Below are 16,238 nucleotides of genomic sequence, written 5' to 3' on the forward strand. Positions count from 1 at the left end.
GACCAAAATGTTTTGACCCGATGCGGCCCCCATATTAAAAAGTTTGGACACCCCTGATTTTGATGAACCAGGTAGCAGACACACTGAAGAAGCTTCCCAGAGTAAGACTAGAGAAAAAGACCGACACGAGGGGATGTTTGTGTCGAGGGTAACACTTTAGTATGGGGAACATTAATTAGTTGCTTATTAACATGCAAATTAGTAACATATTGGCTGTTAATTACTCATTAAGTACTTAAGTACTTATTAATGCCTTATTCTGCATGGCTTTATTATACAACCAGTAAGGCATCGACTAAGTCTTACCTAACCCCGATCCTGACCCTAACCCTATGTTAATAAGCAACTAATTAATGGTTCATACGATTATACATCCCTATTGGTAGGTCTTTTGTATTGCCTTTGAAGATGTCATCATGCAGCAGATTGTTCATTTTAAAGGTTAGCTGGATGAAATATGAGGTAAATTAAGGTATTATTTTCTAAATTTCCGTAACTAGTTTTTTGCTAAGTTAGCACGAGCTATTGAGTGAGTATACATTGGAGTTCCCCGGGACCCTTTTGTCCCCCACTGACTCCCTTTTATAATGGCTGTCAAAACCAAATGAATCCAAGGATTTCCCTCTTGAAATACGCGCAAATCTTATTAGAGGTGTAACTTGACCCCTCAACCACTAGATGCCGCCAGAGTACCATGGCGATATCCATATTAGATGCTTAGAATCTTCGAACAACTTGCGTGCAATAAAAACAATGTTGGTGAGTCGGCAGTAACGTATGAGTTGTGTGGATGTGGTTACAAAAATATCCACAAATCTTGTATAGTTTGTGTTTTTGCCTTTTTAAAAACCGAGTTTTCTTGGACAAAAATGGTGTAAAACATAAAAAAACAACGAATAACTGATAGATCTGAGGTAGATTGAGAGACTTAAGTGCTAAAAGTAAAAATACATGTTTTGATATGTACGACTTTTATGGATGTCCGATATTATCGGCCGATAAATGCTTTAAAATGTAATATCGGAAATTATCGGTATCTTTTTTTTTATCGGTATCGTTTTTTAAATTTTTTTTTATTAAATCAACATAAAAAACACAAGATACACTTACAATTAGTGCACCAACCCAAAAAACCTCCCTCCCCCATTTACACTCATTCACACAAAAGGGTTGTTTCTTTCTGTTATTAATATTCTGGTTCCTACATTATATATCAATATATATCAATACAGTCTGCAAGGGATACAGTCCGTAAGCACACATGATTGTGCGTGCTGCTGGTCCACTAATAGTACTAACTTTGAACAGTTAATTTTACTCATTTTCATAAATTACTAGTTTCTATGTAACTGTTTTTATATTGTTTTACTTTCTTTTTTATTCAAGAAAATGTTTTTAATGTATTTTATTTTATAATTTTTTTTAAAAAGGACCTTATCTTCACCATACCTGGTTGTCCAAATTAGGCATAATAATGTGTTAATTCCACGACTGTATATATCGGTATCGGTTTATATCGGTATCGGTAATTAAGAGTTGGACAATATCGGAAAAAAGCCATTATCGGACATCCCTAGTTGAAACCTTTTTTCAGGTCCTGTGCGGTATAGGCGCCGATCTACATTTCTGCCAGTGTGTGTGTGTATTAGTGTTGTCCCGATACCAATATTTTGGTACCAAAATACTTTTGGTACCGGTACCAAAAGTATTTTGGTACTTTTCTAAATAAAGGGGACCACAAAAAATGTCATTATTGGCTTTATTTTAACAAAAAAATCTTAGGGTGCATTAAACATATGTTTCTTATTGCAATTTTGTCCTTAAATAAAATAGTGAACATACAAGACAACTTGTCTTTTAGTAGTAAGTAATCAAACAAAGGCTCCTAATTTAGCTGCTGACATATGCAGTAACATATTGTGTCATTTATCATTCTATTTTGTCAAAATTATTAAGGACAAGTGGTAGAAAATGAATTATTAATCTACTTGTTCATTTACTGTTTATCTGCTGACTTTCTTTTTTAACATGTTCTATCTACACTTCTGTTAAAATGTAATAATCCCTTATTCTTCTGTTGTTTGATACTTTACATTAGTTTTGGATGACACCACAAATTTGGGTATCAATGCGATACCAAGTAGTTACAGGATCATACATTGGTCATATTCAAAGTCCTCATGTGTCCAGGGACATATTTCCTGAGTTTATAAACATAATATATTTAAAAATACAAAACAAAAGAAGCTTTTGTGATGTTAAAAAATATCAACGTAATCATAGTAGTACCGACTAGATACGCACCTGTACTTGGTATCATTACAGTGGATGTTAGGTGTAGATCCACCAATGGCGTTTGTTTATATTGTAGCGTCCCGGAAGAGTTGGTGCTGCAGGGAATTCTGGGATTTTGTTCTGTAGTGTTCAGTGGCCTAGTGGTTACAGTGTCCGCCCTGAGATCGGTAGGTCATGAGTTCAAAACCCGGCCGAGTCATACCAAAGACTATAAAAATGGGACCCATTACCTCCCTGCTTGGCACTCAGCATCAAGGGTTTGTATTGGGGGTTAAATCACCAAAAATTATTCCCGGGCGCGGCCACCGCTGCTGCTCACTGCTCCCCTCACCTCCCAGGGGGTGATCAAGGGTGATGGGTCAAATGCAGAGAATATTTGACAATCATGGGTACTTTAACTTTAACTTTATGTTGTGTTGCGGTGCAAATATTCTTCCAAAATGTGTTTGTCGTTGTTGTTTAGTGTGGTTTCACTATATGGCACATGTTTATGACAGTGTTGTTCATACTGTGTGACATGTATGGCTGTTGACTAAGTAGGGCCTTCATTCGTTCGTGGGCAGTGTGTGTGCAAAATCAAGACAATTGTGTCATTAGGTCGTTATCGGGCACGATGAAACCTTGGTTAAGATTTGTTAATTATAGACCAGTAGTTCTTAACTTTGGTTCGATCGAACCCTAGGGGTTCGGTGAGTCGGGCTCAGGGGTTCGGCGGAGGTCAAGACACACCCGACTCATCGTGTAAATAAAAACTTCTGCGTACTACGTAACCACAGAAGTCAGACTGATTTGCAGGTGTGTAGTTTGTTGTGAGTTTATGCACTGTGTTGGTTTTGTTGTTTGAACAAGGTGATGATGTTCATGCACGGTTCATTTTGTGCACCAGTAAAAAAACATGGTAACACTTTAATATGGGGAACATATTCAACATTAATTAGTTGCTTATTAACGTGTAAATTAGTAACATATTGGCTCTTAACTAGTCATTATTAAGTCCTTATTAATGCCTTATTCGGCATGGCCTTATTATAACCCTAACCCTAACCCTCTAACCCTAACCAAATAACTCTAAATTAAGTCTTTGTTACTTAGAATATGTTCCCCATACTAAAGTGTTACCAAAAACATATAACTTTGTCTTGAATTTGAAAAAAAACAACTAAACATTGTATTTTTCACTAAAGAAGGGTTCGGTGAATGCGCATATGAAACTGGTGGGGTTCGGTACCTCCAACAAGGTTAAGAACCTGGGGCTGTACTTATCAAGCTTCTTAGAGTGCCATTTTACACTTAAGTCCTGAGAATTTGCGAAATTTAGTCCTACTCTCAAACTTAAGAATAAAAGCTTTTTATCAACGTTCTTAAGTCTAAGAATCACTCCTACTCTCCACGATATTTAAGAGACCTTCAGAGGTGTCTTAAGTGGTTAGGAGTTGCCAGCAGGGGATGGCACTGAGGCGAGAGAGACGTGCGCGAACGTTCAGGGAACGGAACAATGTTTTTTTTTTTTTTTGATGACGAGCAGCTGATCAAACGGTATCGTTTAGACAGAGCGGATATTATTTTTGTCACAGATTTAATACTTTTCGATTCCTTGTTGATTTCTGCATGTGTCTGCAGTGGGCTAGTATATATAGAGCCACCCACACCAGTTTCAAATTAGTTGCCTAATTAATGAATTGGAAAGAAAATGTTATGACAGTAGCGTATGTGTGTGGCCGTGAGGTGAGTGACGTCAGTGAGTGTGTGGGCGAGAGAAGAGAGGGAGCGCTAGCGTGAGTGCCGGCGGGGACTAGTTTGTTTTGTATTATTTTGTAGTTTATTGTCAAAATATACACTCCCATTGTCCACTTAAATATTTCCAAGATATTTCTTTATTCTTAGACAACGGATTCCCTTCCGTGATTGGTCATTTCTATGGACACAGAAATGACGTCACCTAAAATTCCGTTTACGGCACATAGTAATGTCGTAATTCAGCTCTGAGTGTGACACTTAAGATTCAGTCCTACACTTACTCACAAGTGTGAGTAAGACGCTTGATAACTAACTTTGAAGTGCAGCTTTCAGCGAAGAATTTATTTACTCTTAAGTCAACTCTTAGCAGACTTCTTAGGAGTAATTCTAAGAAGCTTGATGAGTACGGCCCCTGCACTGTTATAGACTATATAATCTGTAACTTTATTATTACGTAAAACAGATGCTGTGAGAGACCTCCGAGGGTTGTATACGGATGTATCCTAATTGTTTAACAACAATCATGAACATGGACCGCATGGAACTCCAACTTGCACCAGCTGCTCGTCCTGAAAGATGGACGTCGCAGGGATGTGAGGTTGAAGATAAAGCCTGTTCCAAGACTGCCAGATGTTGCATCACAGAAAAGACGACGTCGCTCTTAAAACGTGTCGCCGGCAGTCTTTTTCAGGAGATCGAACCGCGCGCACGTGCTAACGATACCACGGGCCATCGTCTTTTTCATGTGAGACGTATGAAGATGGCACATCGTATTGCAGCTGGAGGCCAACATGTCGTCATTTAAAGTGACTCAAAGCAAAGGTTAACTATTTTTAAATGTGTGTTATGTCAAGTTGAGTAGGCCGTCCGATGTCTTTTTGTTTTTTCTGGGTGTGCCTCGAGGTGACTGCCGCAATCAATAAAGAGCGTATCCCGCATGCGTGGACACTTAACACGTTATTTCTTGCATAAGAAAGATGTCCAAAAGGAGACTCAGGGAGTTATTTATAGATTTGTAGCTTCGTTTCTCCAGGGGACTTTTTGTGGTTGGGCCTTTTATCCTCATGAGGACATTTTTCATTCATTTTCATTAGAGAGGTCCGATAATGGCTTTTTTGCCGATACCGATATATACAGTCGTGGAATTAACACATTATTATGCATCATTTTGTTGTGATGCCCTGCTGGATGCATTAAACCAGGGGTGTCCAAAGCGCGGCCCCGGGGGCCATTTGCAGCCCGCAGGTAATTTTTTAACGGCCCCGCGGCACATTCTAAAAATACAATTAAAAACATAAAAAGTGGTATAAAAGAGCAAACAGGTGAAATGTAACAAGAACATGTTGCAATGTTTACTCTAATAACACAAAGCTGCCATTCTTTGTTTAAAAAATAATAATGAATCAAAATCAATGTCATTATGAATTATTGACCTATTCAAAGCTCCAATTACGTCACATTAAATATTCCACTTTGGAATATTTTTTGGGGAAAATATTTTGTGTCTGCCATATAAAAAAAACTAAGCTGTTTTGTTTAAAGGGCCTAAAACGAACAAACAAAAAACATAAACAACAACAAAAGTTATAATTGACGGATAGATCTGAAGTTGATCTTGAGACTATTGTGTTAAAAGTAAAAAAAAAAAAAAGTGATTTATTTTTTAATACTTTACTGAGCAGGATTTGGATCCCCAATAATTTTAGTGGGACTTTTTTTTTTTTTTTAAGTGCCTATTTAAGTTGCTCAAAAATAATAATGAATTAATGTTGTTATGGTTATGCTATGAACTCCAATTATTATATAATCTCAAATATTCCACTTTAAAATGTTATTGGGGGAAAATATTGCATATTTTGTGTTTTTTCCATAAAAAAAACTGGGTTTTCTTTGACAAAAAGAGCATACAACTTAAATCTTGAAAAAACACCTAATGTTGATCTGGAGATTTAGACCTTGAATAATAATACTACTAAATAATGACACTTTTTTTTTTTTTTTTTACCTAAACCCTTTGGGGTCCCCAGGATCAAGCCTGAGTGGAGGCCTAAATGTATATTTTTTTATACATATATTGTATTGTTTTTTAAAATAAATAATATCAAAATGGCCCCGGCTTGCTTTGATATTTCGGTGTGCGGCCCTCAGTGGAAAAAGTTTGGACACCCCTGCATTAAACAATGTAACTTTACCATGAATTGATTAACGTGGACCTCGACTTAAACAAGTTGAAAAACTTATTCGGAAGTTACCATTTAGTGGTCAATTGTAAGGAATATGTACTGTACTGTGCAATCTACTAATACAAGTTTCAATAAATCAATCAAAAACAAGGTTTTTTTCAAAATAAGAGAACAACTTCAACTCCAGTTATGGAAAAAAATGCCAACATGGCACTGCCATATTTATTTTTGAAGTCACAAAGTGCATTATCTTTTTTAACATGCCTCAAAACAGCAGCTTAGAATTTGGGACATGCTCTTCCTGAGATAATCCTGATACCCACTACAACTATGGGAAATACTATACTTTGACTTTCACAAAGTGCATTATTTTGTATTTTTTTTAAACATGCCTCAAAACAACGGCTACAAAATCAATGAAGGCACACAGCTTCAGTCCAGAGTATACTAGAGCATGCTTGCCAACCTTGAGACCTCTGAATTCGGGAGATGGGGGGGGGGGGGGGGTTTGGTTGTAGCGGGGGTGTATATTGTAGCGTCCCGGAAGAGTTAGTGCTGCAAGGGATTCTGGGTATTTGTGCTGATGTTGTGTTACGGTGCGGATGTTCTCCCGAAATGTGTTTGTCATTCTTGTTTGGTGTGGGTTCACAGTGTGGCACATATTTGTAACAGTGTTAAAGTTGTTTATACGGTCACCCTCAGTGCGACCTGTATGGCTGTTGACCACACTTGTGTGTGTGAAAAGCCGTAGCTTTCATGTGATTGGGCCGGCACGCAAAGGCAGTGCCTTTTTTAAGGTTTATTGACGCTCTGTACTTCTCCCTATGTCCGTGTACACAGCGGCGTTTTAAGAAGTCATACATTTTACTTTTTGAAACCAATACCGATCATTTTGAAACCGATACCGATAATTTCCGATATTACATTTTAAAGCATTTATCGGCCGATTTTATAAAATTGTACCCAAACATTTATTAAAGTCAAATACAAATAAGACAACAAGACAAGTATCCAACACTTCTCTTTTCTAAAGTAAATCTGTACAGCAGATATAATCTACATCAGGGGTCCCCAAAATGTTTGACTCAGGAGCCGTATTGGGTTAAAACAATTTGGCGTGTGTGTGTGTGTTCCTCGCGCACTAATTGACTGAGCGGCTAGGAGACACAGTGAGTAACAAGCGGTAGAAAATGGATTAGAAAGGACATATTTTAAAAAATATTTAAAAAAAATTATATATATATATAGGGGTCCCCAAACTACGGCCCACGGGCCACATTTTGGACATTTGCGGGCAGTAGTTTGGGGACCCCTGAAAGTCCCAAAAAAAAAAAAATAAATAAAAAAATAAATAAAATAAAATAAAAAAAATAATATATATACATATATATATATATATATATATATATTTTATTTTTTATTTTTTTTATTTTATTTTTATTTTTATTTTGAAAGTCCCAAAATAAAAATAAAAAATAAAAAAATAAATAAATATATATATATATATATATATATATATATATATATATATATATATATATATATATATATATATATATATATATATATATATATATATATATATATATATATATATATATATATATATATATATATATATATATATATATATATATATATATATATATATATATATATATTTTTTTTATTTTGGGACTTTCAGGGGTCCCCAAACTACTGCCCGCAAATGTCCAAAATGTGGTCCGTAGTTTGGGGACCCCTATATATATATATAATTTTTTTTTTATATTTTTTAAAATATGTCCTTTCTAATAAAAAAAAAAAATAAAAAAAAATAAAAAAAAAAAAAAAATAAAAATATATATATATATATATATATATATATATAGATATATATATATATATATATATATATATATATATTTTTTTATTTTTTTTATTTTGGGACTTTCAGGGGTCCCCAAACTACTGCCCGCAAATGTCCAAAATGTGGCCCGTGGGCCGTAGTTTGGGGACCCCTATATATATATATATATATATATATATATATAGGGGTCCCCAAACTACGGCCCACGGGCCACATTTTGGACATTTGCGGGCAGTAGTTTGGGGACCCCTGAAAGTCCCAAAATAAAAATATTATATATATATATATATATATATATATATATATATATATATATATATATATATATTTTTTTTTTTAATTTTATTTTGGGACTTTCAGGGGTCCCCAAACTACTGCCCGCAAATGTCCAAAATGTGGCCCGTGGGCCGTAGTTTGGGGACCCCTATATATATATATATATATATATATATATATATATATATATATATATATATATATATATATATATATATATATATATATATATATATATATATATATATATATATATATATATATATATATATATATATATAAATTTTGGACATTTGCGGGCAGTAGTTTGGGGACCCCTGAAAGTCCCAAAATAAAAATATTATATATATATATATAATATTTTTAATTTTATTTTGGGACTTTCAGGGGTCCCCAAACTACTGCCCGCAAATGTCCAAAATGTGGCCCGTGGGCCGTAGTTTGGGGACCCCTGATCTATATCAACAATATGATTTGTCTGAGTGGCTGGACAGGACAGAATAAAAAAAATTAAAAATAGATTTTTAGGGGGGGATTAAGAATCGCATTTAATTCCATCCATCCATTTTCTACCGCTTATCCCTTCCTTTTTTTGGACACCCCTATTAATTGTTTTAAATATCTGGAGTAACTCCCCCCTAAACATTTTTATACTCTCTTCCGGCGGGTCATTTTCCCCTGGAGGATGAATTAATGATCCCAATCCGTCAGTTGCCAAAGTGACTTTTGCATGACAGTCTATTTAAAACCCTCCGCTCCAAGTCGTCCCCGTCCTCCTCGCGTCCGTCCGTCCTCCACTGGGAGAAGGACGGCGGGGGACGTGTTTGTGTCCGAGCGAGGCGCACTTGTGTCTGGTCAGGTGTCGTTGAGGACTGTGGAGGGGGGGGTGACCTTCAAACACCTTTGTCGCGCGTGCAACCGAAGAACATGGCGTCCGTGCTGGTGAATTATTGATCTGCGGACCGGCTGTTTGTCGGACGAATACTGTGAGAAGACTGACAGAAATACTTTTCATATAAGACGGTTTCCCCCTCAAAAAAATGCCAATCATGAATACATTTTTTTCAAAGTTTTACTGTATATATATTTTTTAAAGTAAATTCCAAATTCTTTCTTAATGCAACAAATAAGACCTGTATTTCTCTAAATACTTAAAGGGGAACTGCATTTTTATATTTTTTTGGGATTCAGCCTATCGTTCATAATTATGAGAGACAACAAAACAAAAGTTTTGTTGTTTTTTGCATTTTAACATGTAGAAATTGTCTCGTTATTGGTGGCTAGCAATGCAGCTAATGAGAGCAATCAATTCTACCTCTAAATCACTTTAAAATGCATTTAAAAACTGTCAACTAGAGATGTCCGATAATATCGGCCTGCCGATAAATGCTTTAAAATGTAAAATCGGAAATTATCGGTATCGTTTTTTTTATTATCGGTATCGTTTTTTTGTTTTTTTTTGTTTTTTTTGTTTTTGTTTTTTTAATTAAATCAACATAAAAAACACAAGATACAATTAGTGCACCAACCCAAAAAAGCCTCCCTCCACTCATTCACACAAAAGGGTTGTTTATTTCTGTTATTAATATTCTGGTTCCTACATTATATATCAATATATATCAATACAGTCTGCAAGGGATACAGTCCGTAAGCACACATGATTGTGCGTGCTGCTGGTCCACTAATAGTACTAACATTTAGCAGTTAATTGTACTCATTTTCATTAATTACTAGTTTCGATGTAACTGTTTTTATATTGTTTTACTTTCTTTGTTTTTAATTTATTTATCTTATTTTATTTTATTAATTTAAAAAAAAAAGGGCCTTATCTTCACCATACTTGGTTGTCCCAATTAGGCAGCATAATGTGTTAATTCCACGACTGTATATATCTGTATCGGTTGATATCGGTATCAGTAAATAAAGAGTTGGACAATATCGGATATCGGCAAAAAGCCATTATCGGACATCCCTACTGTCACCGATACTTTATTTACGTTCTGCAGCCTGTATTATAACCAAGCAGTAGCGAAATTGTTATTGTAAGAGCGAATACTGAGGAACTCATCGGCGTGCTACGGTATTAGCCGTAAAAGCTAACTACGGCAAGAGATAAGCTAGCTTCTACGTCAACACAAAACGCGTTTGCGTGTGTGATGCACAACACAATGCAATAGGACACCAATCTGTACTGAGTGAAAAACATGAACAATCATATTGCAGTATCTGTAAAGTATTATTTCATGTTTTGTTTCTACACAGCTAGCCAGACAGATTATGTACTGTAGTTGTTATAACACGCATGACATGCTGGGTGTATCATGATCGATATTAAAGTGTGACTGACTCGAAGGACAGTTGTTAGTTTGGTCCAACTGTTTTTATGGGTTTATTTGGGTAAGCACTCTATTTATGTTGGTGTAGTTTGGCTCAGAGTTCCACATTTACGACGCCAAATTCACGCTGACCTCATTCTCTCGGGTTCTGTCTGCTCCAACTTCTCACCCTCTCTTCATGCTGGCTTCTGGAAGCAGCAGTTCATCCTCCGTATATTCAGCTTCAAAAAGATAAGGTTGTGAGTCCTCATTTTGTCCAAAAATAGTCGTCTTTGTTGTCTGTTGCCAAGTCTGCCATGATAAGAAAACACACACAACTGATCTGCCATTTTTTACTGATAGTTTTTACCGTGAAGGAATGAATCTTGGATATACCTTAGAGTAGTCAGTGTGCAGCATTGTTGTACACCCGCCATCTACATTCTTCATCTTTGTGAGCGCTACTTGGATGCAAAAAGCTATTTTTGCTTCATTGAAATAACTGGCAACATTGAAATTGTACTTTTTATTTTTTAGCAAACACTGCAGTACCGTAAATTGCGGACTATAAGCCGCTACTGTTTTCTTACACTTTGAACTCTGCGGTTTATAAGACGGTGCGGCTGATTTATGGATTTTTCTTTGCTACCAACTGTAGTAAAAAGATGTAATAAAAAAATAAATAAAAATAAAATACAACTAGACATTGTTTTGTTTGTGCTCGGATGCCATCTTATTGGTTGCTTTTCTTCTTCTTCTTCTTCTTCCCAACCATAGTGCCGTGTTCGTCTTCCAGCCATGCATAGCGTTTCTACTCGTATGGATTCTTCATACATCACTCCAAGCAACGTTTTTAAGATTTACAATATAACTAAAACAATTCATACTTACTAAACCGTCCCATGTGTGATGTCTGTAGGAGTGTTTTCATGCACATTTGTACGTGCTATCGTAATGTAATCAAGCTAGCGTCGTTAGCATTAGCTAATATGCCAACACGTTTACAAGTGTCTGTGTTAGGATTATTAACTTACGATTGCATTCTTTTTGAATTGTTTCATTTTTGGTAAATTCACCAAAATGTCCCGTGGAGTTATTGAGTCTGTTTAGCTGATTGGAGAGCTAGCTTCCGCAGCTAGTGGGTCCATGATGATGACTTCTGTTTTGTTAGATCATCCGTTTTACTGCCGTGTCACAGACACCGTTTGGAAACAATTAGGGTACGTAAATAAACATTTACAAATTTTTTTGTGTAAAGAACTTATTTCACAACATTTATATCTTTGCGGCTAATATATGGGAAAATATGTTTTCCTTAAACATCTTGTGGAAATACGGTAATTGTCTCGTCATTGGATTGAGGCACAATGTCTGTTCTGAACAGTTTTAAAATTCTAAAAATGTTCTTTGACCCTTCTTGGCAAGCTACTCAAAATTAGGTGACGCGACTGAAAAAAAGGACTCAAGACTCCAATTTCTGCTCGCGAAAGACGTATTCTTCCGGCTAGTTCAGGCAACTCTGTTTCACCAATCCAACCCAGCCTGGCAGTCACATGACCACGCTCAAACACCTACTCGTATGGTTTCTTCATTCATCACTCCAAACAACGTTTGTAAGTTTTACAATGCAACTAAAACAATTCATACTTACTAAATCGTCCAATGTGTGATGTTTGTAGGAGTACGTGCTATCGTAATGTAATCAAACTAGCGTCATTAGCATTAGCTAATATGCTAACATGTCTTTTTGCATTGTTTCATTTTGGCAAATCCACCAAAATGTCTCGTGTAGTTATTGAGTCTGTTTAGCTGATTGGAGAGCTAGCTTCCGCAGCTAGTGGGTCCATGACAATGACTTCTGTTTTGTTTGATCAGCCGTTTTACTGCTGTATTATAGTACGTATTTATAGTAAATAAACTTTTACAAAATTTTTGTGTAAATAACTTATTTTACAACGTTGATATCTTTGCGGCTAATATATGGAAGAAAAAAACATTCGTAAAAATTTTGTGGAATTACGGTAATTGTCTCGTCATTCTGTTCTAATTCTCAAAATTAGGTGACACGACTGGAAAAAAAGACTCGAGATTTCTGCTGGCAAAAGACGTATTCTTCCGGCTCGTTAGCGACTTGACGCGACTCTGTTTCACCGATCCAACGCAGCCTGGCAGTCACATGACCGCACTCAAACACCGCCAAAAGTGAAGCGACGTCACAACTCTACAAACTACCGCCATCTGGTGGCCAAAGTTGCGTCACGTTTCCTGTTTCAGGTAAAACCGCCAGGAATGAAGCCTGTCTCCTGTGTGGAAGAGAACAATTTTCTGCTGCGTTATGCTAACATGTTCAACGCTAACATGTTCAGTCATGTGTGCACACGCCGCTGAATAAAAAAATAATAAAATAAAGTGCACACGCTGGGCCGAGGTTAGGACTCACGTAGCGTCCGGTCTTAGGCGAGATCTGTTCCACGTCGTGAGTCCATATGCGGCAACCCCGAAACATCTCCGTGGATCTAGCGGTGCTTTCCTATGGCGTGAAAAGAGCATGTTTGTGTCGCGGGCCGACTGCACGCCGCAGGACTACGCATCTGGGTCAGACCGGACCGCGTCCAGCCGGGCGTGTCCCGCGCAGATGTTGCCAGGGTCCCGCAAGAGCGCGACCCACTTCTGTCAACCGGCAGGTGAACCGTTAGCTAAAATGATGGATGACTTCTCATCATGGGATGATTTTTTTTTTTTTTTTTACTCCTTTTATGACTTCAGGCAGCAAAAAACGAATTGCCTTTTAGAGTCAAATGTAATAATTCAAACGTCATTTCCCGGGAAACAAACATCACTTTATCTATAATTGTGTTTCTTAACCATAGGGCCCATTATTAGGCCACAAAAAAAATACATTTTTCTCAGCTGTAATACACCTTTCCACCACTTGTAGCAGTAATGACAAAATACAAATAAAAAAGTCTGCAGCTAAAGTCTTCAGCGCAAGATTTATGACTAAAGTGGTGAAGATGTTTTTATTTGCACTTTAATATTATTGACAGTCTAGTTAAGAAACATATTTTAATTATTTTAGTTTATTTTAACGCAACATAATTGCATATAAACGTATTTTTCATCAGCAGTATATTTGGTTGGTACCTGTTTTTCTAATCAGCCTGACCTAAGCCTAAGGTTTTGTGTGAAATAAATAATCATCTCTGTGATTAACACATAGTTTCACATCATTTGACACGGTTGTAAACTGTAACTAGGTTAGATATAATTATTGAATGCCATTGAAATCAAGAATATTAATATTTGATTGGCCCCCGGGCCCCTGTGTAGTGGAAAAGTTGGACCCCAAGGACAAAAAAGTTGAGAACCCCTGATCTATAACTTTTTTTTGTGTGTGTATTTGCATCCCCCTGTCATTCACCTTTAGGGATGCTCTCCTGGTTTTACAGCAAATTACTCTAAATGGAAACAACGATACCACTTATTTTTATGTATTAATTTTGGCGACCATGCTAAAAAATGTTTTTACTGTAAAATCTAGTCGTTATTTTTTACAGTATTACTGTAGATGCAAAAATGGTATCAGTTAAGTTCACGCTAGAATTCAGGCAACTGCACTTCTAGTTTGTTTTTTTACTGTAAAATCTACAGTATTTACAGTGTTCTACTGTAAATGTAAAAATGGTATCAGTTATTTCTATGGTAGATTCTGGCGACTGAGCTGCCAGTTTTTCTTCTTTTTTTTTTTTACAGTAAAATCTAGTCATTTTTTACAGTATTTAAATGTAAAAATGACATCACTTTTTTTTAATTTTTTTTAATGGTCCATCTGGTGACAGAGCTGCCAGGTTTTTTTTTTCCTACTGTAAAATCTACAGTTTTTACAGTGTATTACTGTAAACCAGTTTATTTATATGGCCCTAATGGCAGACTGCACAAACCACAATGACTGTAAAAGAAAAAAAAAAGTACGATTGTTTCACAGTGGAATTCTTCTGACTGAGCTGCCACTTTTTACCGTAAAATCTAGGGTGGTTATTTTTACAGTGTATTACTGTAAATATGAATATGTTTATTTTTACAATAGAACTCTGGCGACACTCTGCTGCCATTTTTTTTTTCACATTAAAATGTAGTAATTTTGACAGTCTGTTACTCTAAATATAAGAACAGAATCACTTTTTATTTTTTTATTGCAACAATTACAAAATGAGCTGCTGTCTAGTTGTTCTATCTTGTTTTATCATCACATTAACATTTGCAAGTATGACAATAAGTTGCAAGTCCCAAACATTAGATGGCAGTATATTGTAACGTTTATGGTGTTTTTTGTTGCGACCTAAAAAGTGTAAAAACTGTAAGTATTGTACTTGTAACGCACCAGCTGTTTGATTGTAACGTGCATCTTAGTTGTGGTTTCCGTTGACACATTTGGATGAGTTGAAATGGCCATGTAAAATCGCTAATGCTAATTGGTAGCATGTCAACAGCGACCGTCCGAGGGCGGGGTGTGGCGTGTGGACACGTGTTCTGACCCTGGCGTTTCCTCTCTCTCCCCAGCAATACGCGAGTTCCCCGTTGACCTTTTCAGCAACAACGAGCGGAAGAGCGGCGCCGTCCTGCTCCACATTGCGGCGGTAAGACTGTTTTCCTTTCTGCAACGATAATTGTCAACTTGCAAAAAATGCAACACGTTTTATTAGCTGAGCGATCAATAACGACGATGTCTGCACATCCGCCGATTGATGGCACACTCTGCTCTGGCGTGTCCTATTTGTGGCCCTTTTGCGTCCCTTAGCTGTTTTTGTAATGGCTTGTGGCACAATCATTCCAATAATAGCATGCTAGTTTTTTTTTTAATTTTGCAGGCGTACACCTTTAGTGACAAATATTTTATAGAAGTCATAGTTTGGTACTTGACTCAACTTCCACCCCAGATCACACCTCACTCCTACCCACTTCTCCAAAGTGGGCTGGCTCAGGGTGGAGGACAGAGTAAAACAACTTGCACTGAGCCTGGTCCATAAAATCCGCTACACCTCCCTGATACCGAAGTACATGTCAAACTACTTCCTTAACGTAAATGACCGCCATAACCACAACACCAGGGGGAGCTCCACTAACCACGTTAAAAACCCAGATTACGATCTAACAAAGGTCTTAACTCATTCTCCTTCTATGCCACATCAATATGGAATGCACTCCCAACAGGTGTAAAAGAAAGGGCATCTCTATCCTCCTTCAAAATCGCACTAGAACAACACCTCCAGGCAACTAAAACCCTAGACTAACACCCTCCCCCCACCCCATCCCACCTCCCTGGATTGTAAATAATCAAATGTATATACTTGTTCTTATGCTTTCTGAGCTCACTATGTTCACTGTACATATCCTACCAAGTCAGTCCTACACTGTTCCAATGTCCATTTGTCATATGATATTATTGTTGATGACTGAAGTGCTGATATCAACCAAACCTAACCCCCCCGGCCCAACCCCCTCTACATCCTACCCCCCGTAAATAATGTAAATAATTCCATGTATATACTCTGATGATTAACTTGTGTGATGACTGTATTATGC

At 36.8% G+C, this 16,238-nt stretch overlaps 1 protein-coding gene across 2 annotated transcripts in view; it reads left to right on the forward strand.

The window, feature by feature from the left end:
* The window catches only part of slc24a4b (solute carrier family 24 member 4b), a 109,220-nt gene that overhangs the window by 51,377 nt on the left and 41,605 nt on the right, over nt 1-16,238 (forward strand). For both annotated transcript variants that reach the window (XM_062034844.1, XM_062034843.1), the window contains exon 3: nt 15,216-15,292. In XM_062034844.1, the coding sequence (XP_061890828.1) occupies nt 15,216-15,292 (77 nt within the window). The remainder of the gene's footprint in view (nt 1-15,215; nt 15,293-16,238) is intronic.

This window comes from Entelurus aequoreus, linkage group LG23 (genome assembly GCF_033978785.1).
Source record: "Entelurus aequoreus isolate RoL-2023_Sb linkage group LG23, RoL_Eaeq_v1.1, whole genome shotgun sequence".
NCBI classification, from domain to species: domain Eukaryota; kingdom Metazoa; phylum Chordata; class Actinopteri; order Syngnathiformes; family Syngnathidae; genus Entelurus; species Entelurus aequoreus.